At 50.7% G+C, this 12,336-nt stretch overlaps 1 protein-coding gene across 1 annotated transcript; it reads left to right on the forward strand.

The window, feature by feature from the left end:
- Positions 1 to 3,515: 3,515 nt before the first annotated feature.
- SIX4 (SIX homeobox 4) lies at positions 3,516 to 4,788 on the forward strand. Its single transcript, XM_078857954.1, has one exon. It carries the CDS (start codon positions 3,562 to 3,564, stop codon positions 4,366 to 4,368), a length of 807 nt encoding a protein of 268 aa, XP_078714080.1. The 5' UTR covers positions 3,516 to 3,561; the 3' UTR covers positions 4,369 to 4,788.
- Positions 4,789 to 12,336: the final 7,548 nt, after the last annotated feature.

Consider the following 12,336-nt stretch of genomic DNA (forward strand, 5'->3'; position numbering starts at 1 on the left):
ACTGTATCAAGTTAAGATAAATCCAAGAGACAAGATCTTAAATACTGGTTAATGTGGCAGTCAGGGACAGTCCCTGACTGCCACATAGCGATAAGCCCCTCCCCCCTCCCCTTAACCAGTATATAAGATCTTGTCTCTTAGATTTCTCTTCACTTGATGCAGTAAATTTAGCTGTGACGGTCCCACCTGAAGACGGAGACTTGTATTGCCTCCGAAACGTCGTGATTGAATTTAGTTATTTTTCATTTATTATTATTTGATTCTTATTATTGTTATTTTACCTACGTGACTTTACCGAAAAAAACCTAAGAGTATGAATCCTTGCAGTCACGAAAGCTTCAAATCTAGAACCATATCTCCGTGTTTTTTTGTTTCTGCATCTTTTCACGAGTATATCCTTTGAATATATTACTCGTCGTAAAGAGGACCACATCTCAAGACTCACGTCCATTTACAAATAAATGTTTATTGTTTTCACAGCGGGAAAAAGATGGTTAGCATTCTAAAGGCTAAGGGAGCGGGGATGGGAGAGGAGGCGGTGGGGTTGAGATGTCAATAATGGCGAGGTGCGGAAAGAAAGACACTTCGTGGGGATGACAGACACAGTCACACGCCGAACACGAATACAAACATTTTATTCCGTGACCACTGCTGGGTCCGCAAAGGCCAGCAGGGGAAGTGGTCTGTGGAACTGCTCGCCGACACTTTAATCTGCAGTCGTTTTCGCTTCAAGTTCAAGTTCATTTATTAGGTATAGCTCTGTGAGCCATTCGGCTCTTGAATCGGGTGCAACCGCAACAAACAAAAAACAAAAACATGAACAAGAAAACATCTTAAAGTGACTATGTGCAAACAGAAAATCCAAGAAAAGACAGCAAAATATTGCAGAAAAAGCACCGTACACCAACGCTGTGTGCAAAATCCCAGTGGGATGCAAGTGAAACAACAACAACCACAAGACAACTTAGATTAAGGCCATCAGTCTAACTCTGTACTACAACAAACGCACATGGCCAAACCAAAAAACTTTTCGAAAATCACCTAAATAAAGCCATAAAAGCAATTGAACTGTGATCATAGGAACTGTAACCGAATTTTCACAATAAACGACGTCAACAACATGTACTACCAAAACCCTGCAGCCATAGCTGGCTGCATGAGTCACTCCACAACAGCAGGAGCATCAGTCGGAGTGTCAACATTTTTCAATGCACATGCCCATTGGTGCCCGGTGTAACGCAAAGAAAGAAGAAGTCCCCTGGGGTTGACAGCAAGCGGTCTGCAGGTTCCAGAGCGCCCACTGCGCTGTGATGTGTACCCTAGTGAAACCAGCACCACAGTCCATTCATTTCCAAAACACTGGAATTTGGCTCCTCTCCCCGTGCACGGCGGATGATGCTCAGAGCTGTTCCACTTTACATTTTTATGCGTTTGGCGCAGTGGCTCTCATGCCATATAAGGTGCGAGTGAAAAGGAGACTATCGAGTGTGCTCACAATATATCCACACAACGTTGACAAACTGACTCATTACATAAGACTCCTTCAAAGCGTTCGTTTATTATATGTGGAGACAACCCAACGTCAGAATACGAACGTTTTCACATGGAGCTATGGTGAGATGCATGAATATATCCTTCAAAACAAAATGTTATACGCATGCATGTGCAAGATTCTATGCATATGCCATACATTGTAGTATATACATTGTACATGCACTGTAGCCTCTACAATGTAAATACATGCATATGCTACTGATCCGTTTGAAGAGATAAAACAGAAATCTAAAAGAGGTCTAAATCACCGACTATCGTGCTGTTAAGTAACTTGGAGTTGTAACGACAAGAGTCATTCGCGGATATTTGTCAATCCACTGCTGGATGGAGCTATTCCCCTTGCGGTGTTCGTCATGCGGGGTTGTTTGGCCACACTTAAACTAGCAATAACAAGCAGACGTATTTGTCCAGTGCCATATTCCTGGGGAGAATGTCACGAGGCCGAGACCTGCGGTGATACTCGAGTGTCGAGGCGCTGTGAACTTTCGGCCCAAGCTACCAAAGGCTGCTACACTCACTCGCTGATTTCATCACTCCATCTCCTCGGTAGACGTGACCCCACGGTTGCGTTCCGTTCCTTGGCTGCCACTGCTCCGTTATTCTGGAGCATCGCTCACCATCCATCGCTTTCTGCCACGTGTCCCGCCCGAACCCACTGATTCTTCCTTTCGGGGAGTGTTATTGACGAACGTGTTGATATTGAGTGCGTCTGTTTGTGCTGGTGCACCGCTGTTAACGCAGTTCCACACAACAAGTGTTGCTCTAATCAAAAGCCATGGCGGTTGCGGCGGACATAGCCAACTGCGTCTTTAAGACGGATGCTCTGAACTTTTTTCTTTTCTTACCGGGAATATTTGTTGTTTCATTGTGCGTGCATGAGAATGGGTGTGTGTATCTGTGTGGGGAGGGGCAGTGTAGTGGTCATTGGTGCACTGCGCTACGAACCCGGCCATCCGAGTTCGAGCCCTGCTCACGACCAACACGAGCCGGTGTTCTCACAACCTGTGTTGCTTCCCCTTTGATCAGTGGCTCTTAACATTTGCTGCAGCCTTGCACCCCTTTAGTTCTCAATCGTAAAAATGTTTTAATAAATGCTAAGTTTTGATGAAACAAAGTAGTTGTCCTTACGTGGCCGTGCTTAATTTGTGGTTCGATTATTTGCACTCTAAGACAAAAAATCTGGAATTTCTCGCACCCCCAGAAAGGGCATCTCGCACCCCCAGTGGGTGCGTGCCCCCCCCCCCCCCCCCCCAGATCGAGAACCACTGCCTTAGATCGACTTGGCCACAAATGAGTACCCGGTGCCATGTGTGTGTGTATGCATCAGCGCTGGAGAGACAAAGGTGGCCGGGCGTGGTGCTTCCCCCCACCCCCCGCACTTCCTCGTGTACCCTTCATCTGTGCTCGCGAACAGCACTTGCCCCAACATTCCGTCAAAGGTCTATCGGGGGTGTGGGGGGGGATGTGGGGCGGGCGGGCGGGCGGGCGGGGGAATCTTTGTCTTCGCGTGTGCCGCGCCAGACGTGGACTTGAGTTGGAAGGGCAGTGTGAGAATGCAAGAGGGACCGGCGCGGCCAATAGAATCGCTCGGGATGCCCCCGCGCGCAACGTGGCCGCGCCGCCACGGAGCCTCCGACGCCCCGCGCGTCCGCACACGGACGGACGAACCCACCCCGCGCCGATCGAGTGCGCAATAGTTGCTCGCAAACACGCTTAATGCGGCGGCGGCGACGGCGCTTCTAATCAAGAGACAGCCAGGCAACACGTCGGAGAAGAAAAAGGAGGAGAAAGAGGGCGACGAGCAGTGCTGCTCGGGTGTTGGTGGTGGTGGGGGGGGTGAGGTCTGGGGGTTTGGGTTGCGGTGGGGGTTGGGTAAGCGTCGCTGGTCGCTCTCGGCGTTAAAAAGTGAAAAAGAAGAAACCGGACACGCAGCGAGGCGACGACGATTAACCGACGACGTCGACTACGACGCAGTGAGGGGTGGGAGGGGGGGGTGGGGGCAATTAAATGTCCTGCTTGACCCAGGTGGCCGGGAGGGCGCCCCAGGGGCCCGTGGCACCGGCGCTGCTGCAGAGCCCCGTGGGGATGGCGCAGGGCTTGGTGACGCTGGCCGGCGTCGCACCGATCCCCGTGCCCGCCGCGTCGTCCGCGTCGTCGTCGTCGGTGCCGGCCTTCATCGCCGAGATCTTCGGCGCCTCCCTGCCGACGGCGAGCGGCGCCGGCTCGCTGCTCGCCTTCAGCTCGGAGCAGGTGGCCGCGGCGTGCGAGGCGCTGCTCCGCGGAGGAGACATGGAGCGCCTGGGCCGCTTCGTGCACTCCCTGCCCACGGCCGATCTGCTGCGCAGCAGCGAGGTGGTGGTCAAGGCGAGGGCGCTGGTGGCCTTCCACTCGGGCCGCTTCCAGGAGCTCTACTCCATCCTCGAGTCCCACCACTTCCAGCCGCACAGCCACGCGCTCATGCAGGGACTGTGGTACCGCGCGCGCTACTCGGACGCCGAGCGGCTCCGGGGAAGAGCCCTCTGCGCCGTTGACAAGTACCGGCTTAGGCGCAAGTTCCCGCTGCCCAGGACCATCTGGGACGGGGAGGAGACCGTGTACTGCTTCAAGGAGAAGTCGCGGAACTTCCTCAAGGATTGCTACAGGAGGACGAGGTACCCGGCGCCCGACGAGAAGAGGCGGCTGGCCAAGCTCACGGGGCTCTCCGTCGTCCAAGTGAGCAACTGGTTCAAGAACAGGCGGCAGAGAGAGCGAGGCCCGCAAGACGGAACTCACTTGAAAAGGTCCGTTCCCGGATTTTGCTTTGGCATCTTTTAGCAGCCAGCTTGCGTGTTACCGTCGAGCATGCATGCACACGCAACGCAGAGGGTTTGTCCTGGTTACGCGTCTTGTCTCAGTTGAATAACTATTGTGCTTGTAGCAAGGGCTTAGCGCTAACATTTAGCAGCACTGCACCAGCTCGAGGCTGACTCGGAGTCAGGGGTATCGGTGTAAGGCACTACCACTAGAGTACCCGTTACGCCCGTTACGCCAATCGTACCGTTGCGGCTGAAATAAAGCATCATTCCCAACGCACTGTTAAATATTAACTTTTGTACAACCAGCGAGCAAAAAAGCGCGCAATTAATCACCTCTCTGCCGCAGGAAGGATGCGGGTCCCATCTGTACCATTGGTACCAGGCCTGTCGGCCCTTGCACGCCTGCAGGCTGAATGCTGCTGGTGCTTCGAGTCCTCAATTCGACATTCCGAGTGAAGGCTTAGTGGACGTGTCACGTCTATATATGCTGGGTGTGCGCTCCGCGCAGCTGAGCTGCAACTTGAGACCGTCAGCATTTCTGTAGCAATTCGTGCTGCGGCCACCTCGTTCTGTAATCACGCCCCTTGCTGATTAGCAACCAAATCCCCACCACCACCGCTCCCCAAAAGAATGACCCCCGTCATTAGTCCGGTGTGTGATATTTATTGTCTAGGAAATAGACCTTTCATGACACCCACAGCATAAGATTGGATAATCCGTCACCGTTCTTTCTGGATAATTATAGAATAAGGTCTCCCATGGGTCAGTCCACTGCTGCATGTTGTTGAGGGCGATATTGGCACGTAAAATAAAGATGCATTGATTGGATGAAAGGCCTACCTACTGTGTCGATGATGGAGGAAGGGAGGATTGTTTAGCCATACTTCACCACACTGCTCACTTACGGGATGTTGAAGGGTTGTGTGGTGGAGGAGGGCTGGGAGCGAAGGGCCGTTTGAGATACCATGAGCCACTGGGGTTAGCCGTGACCAGGGGTCAAATTCAAGATCCCGGGTTCGGAGGGCAGAGCACTGATGCCTGCACCAGGGCTCCCTCCACCCCTTTTCCGTTTACAGAACATGTATTAGGTAGCATGTCTTGACACAGGATTCTCAGATCATGAATGCATCATGTCAAGATTCATAGTTAATTTTGGGGTTAAATCGCGGAGGTATAATGTCATCCTGTTAACTATAACCCTCCACCCGACAGAGCCAATCAAATCAAGTTGTCACTTGATGGGCAATTATGCCAACTTATTTGGCCACGTGACAACTACACGGCGGCTTTGGGATGTTAACTCCCTCATCTCGAGTCTGCAGGAGGCCATGAGTTCGATCCCGACCCTGACGCCTGTATACATGGAGATAGCGCTGTCTCTCTCCCTGTGGTCGCGTGGTTTTTTCTCCGGGTCCTCCGATTTTTTTTCCCCCCACCACGTTTAGAAACGTGAGTTTAGAGGGGTATTTGCCTGCTAAAAATGTCCACGTGAGAAAACTCCGGTGAGCTATCATTTGTGGTCAGGTCGCTTCGGGAAAAGAGCTATACTGTATAGCTCAGTGGGCCTTGCGTGGTACATACAAAGTTAGTGATGTATCAAATTAACATGTTGAATTAAAGGGTTTGTGGGGAAGAAAAAAAACCCGTTCCGAAAGTCCCTTTAACATACAAGTGAGATTTAACATTTGTATAACAGATGGCAGGAAGGCGGGGAGGGGAGGGGCATTGACACTGGTGGCTTGTGATATTAATCGAGCATTATTTTTTATTATTTCTGTCACGTTATGAACCCAGCGACCAGAGTTTGATTACCAGCCACGCTTAACAACATCAGGGGCGGGGCGGGGTGTGAGGAGTGATATCTGAACCGGCCCTCCTCCCCCTGTGTTTTCGGATTTATGCCACGGTGTTGCTCGGCACGAGGTCCCGACGTTTCGCGGCACATTTCAACTCCGCTTCCTTGAAGAAGCTTCCCGGCACGTGGAGCGCTCACCCGAGTTCTGCACGGTGCACAGACGCCAACCCACGCGGTCGCCATTGCGATGTGCAGTCTTCGAAGTCAAAGCGACTTGCTGCTCAAGCGAGCATCGAAACAGCTGCACGTCTCTGCTTGTAGAGCCCGGAGCCAGCGGTGGACATTCCACATTGCCATGGCGGGGCGAGCCTATCCGGGGCGAGATGTTAACTACCTCGCCTTGCATACAGGAGGCCGTGGGTTCGATTCCGACCCTGACGCCTGCTGTATATTTGGTGTTTGCATGGTTTCTCTCCCCATGGTCGCGTGGATTTCTCTCCTAGTCCCTCGGTTTTTTTCCTCCACATTTAGAATCAACATCACGCGTTTAGAGTGTTGGGCTGATGTAACAATTTCCACACGAATAGGCCACTTCGTTGGGCTATCATTTGTGGCCAAGCCGCTTCTATATAAAATAAAAGTTCAGTTTAAATAATTGATATTTACGTGACAACCACCGTCGACTGCTCCACGAAGTGGTATTTTGTTGTTGTAGTTGTTGCTGTTGTCTATGGCGTTGGCTCTTCGTAGAGAGACGGGGGGAGCGAGCGAGCGAGCGAGAGAGAGAAAAAGAGCGGTGGTTATTCTGTGCGTGGCCACGCAGCACGATAGTTCGTGGTGGTGTACAGTGAGAACGGCTGCCCCCACAAGGATGGAGGGGCCCCGCGTTGGGGTGGTGGTGGTTGTGATGGGGGGGGGTAGAGACGGGGTGGGGGTGGTGCTCCTGCAGATGTGATGGCATGCGGTAAGGGAGCTCCGCCCGCGTTTGGCCTCTGCCGCCGCTCGGAGCGAATGTGGAGCGCACATTTCTTCCCAGAGCGCCGTGGTCGTGTCCGTTCGTGTTTCCCCCAAAAGTTGCCGTGTTGTGCCCGTGTTTATTTCGTGGGTTAAAAAAAATAAGTTTGTTTTTCCCCCCCCCCACCCCCGCTACTAAAAAACCTCCCTCCCACGCACCGCACAACCCCCCCCCCCCAACCGAGCAATACTAAACCTTTTTGCCTTGGCAACTTTGTTGCGGTTGACTCGTGTGAACGGATGACAACAACGGCTTGTTTGAGTCTTCAAGGCGTGATTAGCCGTCATTTCACGTGAAGTGACCATGTATGTTGTTCACGTACTTTGATTTGTGTAGCGATACGTTGTGGTGGTATGGCATGGTAGCCATACCATCACAATGCATGAGGTATCCAGATGAGTTTACTTAACATGCATGGGGAGCAGGTTTGTGTATGTGTTGAACTTCTTTCGCACTGTACGTAGCCAACCGTGCTATTTGGAGGTGCGGGGGAAAGAAAACAATCCACCCACAAAAAAGCAGTTCTCAAGAAATTAGTTTTAACATTTCGAAAATTTAGTTTTCAATTTTCAGTTGTGGTATACAAATGTGAAACACACTGGGCTACGGACCAAGCTACTTGAGTTCGATTCCCGGCCATGGCCAACATCAGTGACGAGTGATATCAGAACCGGTTCTGGGCTCCCACTTCACCAATCCACACTGACCAGCAAGGTGAAGTATGGCAAACCACAATCACGACTGACATGCGCAAGGGGAGGCCTTCATCCATTGGTGGATTGACAAAGACTGAAATAAAAAAAAATATGAAATGCATGCACACTGTACTTAGGAAAGCAAATTAGGACAAAAAAAACAAGCAACATCCTTTACCAAACAATATTTGGCAGGGACACGTGTTGAATATGTGGTGATGACATTGGAATTTTAAGTCCAGAGGGATTAAACGGACAGTTTGATGGGTTCATAGATGAAAGTGAATTGAGTGGAGAAAGAGTGCAGTGCTGTTAGGTGCAGTTACGATGCTAATGGGTAATCATTTCAGCAGAAAGTGACACCAATTGAAGCAGAGATTTCCATATGTGCATCAGATGATATCGTCAGCCATGGTCAGTCCGCTGCTGGATGAAGACCTGCCCCAATCTGGCACGTACGGTGCGAAAGAAGTTCAACGTACATGCATACTTCGCACAATCGTGCAGTGTAATGATCCATCTAGCACCTGCGCACAGGCTGATTTCATCATTCCATCTCCCTGGTGGAACCTTATCTTAGATGCATTTCGTTCTTTGGCTGATATTCCGTCATTACAGTGTTATTGACCATCTGCCATTAGTTCTTACAGTGACGTATCCTGCCCAAGCCCAATTTATTTTCATTACACGCCTGCTTACGGTCTTTATTCTACGTAATTCTCTTTCAGCCTCTCAACATAACTCCAAGCAGACTTATTCTCTTAAATGTACAGATGTGTCTGTATGAATATGAAATATCGACTCGGTGAACGTGACATGACTTACATAATAATGCTCACGTGACGTGGAGACCGTGTTTACTCGGTGCTGGGTGTGATTTTTCTCCACAGTGAAAACGACACCGACGATGGCGAGCAAAGTGCGAAAGAGGATCACGTGGACTTTCAAGAGCAGCACATGCTCAACCTTTCACCTCCGACAGAGGCGGACGGCAACACCATGTCGAACAACCAAGAGGTCGAGTCCCTTCTGGAAGAAGTCTTCTCTTCCGACTCCTCGTTCAGCAATCAGATGACTCCACTGCTGTCGCCGTGCATGTCGGACCACGATCCCATTGACCCTTTGGACGACGGCCCCTTTCCAGACATGGAGAGCGGCGCCGGTCCCGTCGGAGACGCGAACCCGAGCGAGCGCGACGCCGCCGTCGCGAGCGCCGTCGCGAGCGCCGTCGCCCAAACGCACGGCGCCACGGCCACGACCGGCAAGAGCGGCCGTCTGGCCGGTCACGGCGCCGCTGGTGCCGCCAACCCGACCCTTCGCTTCAAAACCGCTTGCGCGGACAGCAACGCCACCTTCTTCAGCACGGCCCAGGTCGTCGGAGGCGGAGGCGGAGTCGCCTTTCAGCCTCTGACGACGCAGTTCACGTCACAGACCGTGACTCCGGTGGCCTCCTTGCTACCGATGAGTGCCGCTGGTCCCATGTATCTGCCCCCGCTGCAAGTGACCAGTGCCACCCACCACCAGCCCGTGCAGTTCGTGCCCTACAGCCCCGTCCAGATGGCGTACCCCACCGTGGTGAATGGAGGCGCCATGCCAGTCATCGGCGGCATGGGGCTGCCGACAATTCAGCTGCCTTCAATATCGCCATTACAGACGGCAGGTTATTTGGTTTCTTTACGTTTTATTGCATCTGGAAATAAATCACCGTTTACACACGTGAACGCATATTCAGCTTTCTTACGTTTTCATTGCGTAAACTGTTTTGTTTTTTATTTCATTCGTCAACATTTTGTAATTTTATACGGCGTATACTTTGTAGTTGGGCGGAACGGTGGGGCAGCGGGTAGCGCACGGTGCTACGAACCCGGCTATCAACTTGCGTTCTATTTCCGGCCACGGCTCACAATGGTGGCACGTGATATCTCAACCAGTTCTGGGCTCCTGCGTTCACCAACCCCCACTGACCAGTGTGGTGAAGTATGGTCAAACAACTCTCCATGAATGATACTGCATGGGGGAGACCTACATCTAGCAGTGGATTGATGTAGCTCTGAAAATGTTTACTATTCCATGTTGAAGGGATGAGGATTCATATGGAAGTTACCTAACAGTCTAAAATTAATAGTGTTTAATTGATTAACCTGTGGTTAGACGCTAGGACGATTTAATTTTTTTACTCTAAACCGAAGCATTATTTGCTATAAATATTTAGCACACGTGTTGTAAAACTATGCCACAAACCCCCCATTATCAATGACCTTGTTTTGGTGCCAAACCCATTGCGTTTGTGTTCTTCCAGCAGGGAACATCCTGGTGTCGAATACGCTCGCTGGTGGCGACCTGTTAAATGGAAACACCGTGGCCACGAGCACCACCGGCATCCTCATCACCAACGCCCTTGCGCCAGGCACGATGCTCTGCTCCATGCCTCACGTGAGCCTAATGACGGTCATCACTCAAGACGGGAGCCTAGCCCTGACACCTGTGTTTAACATTCCCGGTGGAATATATTCGGATGGCATCTCAACCTCGAACATTATTCCGTGCGCTGGAAACTACCTTGCGTTGACTAATAATAACATATCTCCCCTGATGATCCAGGGAATTCCTGGCAACGGGATCGTAGGAATGGGTGGCTTGGCTCCGAGTCTGCCAACGGTCAGCCAAACGGCGGATGCCATTGCGGGTCAGATGGGCAGCGCCACGCTTTTTTCCAGGACGGTCAGCACCGCGCTGATGCCAACGACGCTAAACACCAACGCGTTAGCGATGCAGCAGACGTATTTGTACAATCACGCCGGAGGGTTAGACAGCGCAGCCGTGCAAGTGGTGTACGCCGAGGCTCCGCCCGTGTACACCCCCATGCCCGTCGGAGCGCCGGCAGAATCGGCGGTTTACAAATCGGCGAACGAGGCGATATCGGCCATCGCGGATTGCTGCTACGAAGACCTCAACACGAGCAGCAGCGACTCGACGGACAACAAGTCGGAGGCGGACAGCCTGCTCGGCTCTCCGCTCGACCTCTCCGGGAGCATGGGCGCCGTCGGCAACGCGGAGAATGAGGGCAAGGAGGAGGGGTCCGAGATGACCTCGGACAGTCACGACGACTTTGTTCATGGCCTGCTTCCCAAGATGACCAGTGCCCCCGACGATGACAATTTCTACGATTTTGATGATTTTTAATCGGGTTGCGCCGAATAGCACTCTTTACCGTTTGGCTGAATAATAAAAACCGAAACACATATTCATCCAAATTTCAATTTAAAGCTGAATAGTAAGATCCACCAAACTCACGTAATTATCTGACCCAACTCAATGTGCGCTTTCACCTGACTCACCTCCCCTCACCTCCATCACTTCTCTCTCCCACCTAACTCACATCCATTCTTTGATTTAAGGCGTTCGTGACTACAGGGATTCATATGCTTGATTCTTTCGGTAAAGGCACGTAGAAGGGAAATAAAAAAGATAATAAGAAATATTAATTTTAAAAATGTAAAAAATTATTGCTTTATATTTTTGTTATTTTATTATTTCCCTTCTACGTGACTTTACCGAAAGAACCAAGAATATCACATCATTCTCTTACCCAACTCACCTCCATCACTTCCCTCTCCCACCGAACTCACTACGCTCTCACCTTACTCACTCCCCCTCTTAAATCTCTCAAATCCCTTTCTCGCCCAACTCACATCCCTCTCTCACTGCCCTCTCACTTCCGCTCTCTCGCCTAATTCTCTTTCCCCTCTCTTGCCGTACTCACTGCGGTTCCTCACCACGCATCTCCGTCTCAAAGCGCGTACCAATGCGGAGCGTCGCACACGCATCTCTACAGAGGTAGGCCGAGGCTGAACAGAGCGACACTACCACACACCATGCTGTTATTGGTGAACAAGGTGGCTGTGAGCGGTCACAAAATATATTTTTTTAAACGAGTGGAAAATCGAGGGTGCTATTATGCAACTTTTCGGCCCAATCAGAATAGCTGAAAGATAGCCGCTGTTTGGACAAAATTCTGAAGTTAATAGAATATTTCAGCGCATCCATATTTTGTATGATTATTAACTATATCTTTACGTCTATTTAAACCAAATAAGCTACCTATGTTGCTTCCCAATATAAATAGTTTTATCTGAAGCAATGTAAACATCTGCTCGAATTTTTTATTGTTATTATTATGCGGTGCATTATCGTATTAGCATGTTATTCCAAGTATATCAAGCTTTTGCAAAACCAAAGCTTCGAACAAACCTCTCTGCCAAGACGGTTCATGCCTCTTGCCTCAGTAGAAGATGATTCTAGCCTCAGCCGAAGTGGCTAAACCACAACTCTTTAGTGCTAATGCTATTTCAAAGATCATCCTAGGAGGCTCATGAGTGATTGTGAAGGCTCTGCACACGGGCAAGACAAGAAGCAGATTCTGTGGCCTACTTGACAAGAGACCAGAACATGTCAAAACCCTGGGTTGGTGTAAGCCTGCCT

The sequence above is a fragment of the Lampetra fluviatilis genome, chromosome 7 (genome assembly GCF_964198595.1).
Source record: "Lampetra fluviatilis chromosome 7, kcLamFluv1.1, whole genome shotgun sequence".
NCBI classification, from domain to species: domain Eukaryota; kingdom Metazoa; phylum Chordata; class Hyperoartia; order Petromyzontiformes; family Petromyzontidae; genus Lampetra; species Lampetra fluviatilis.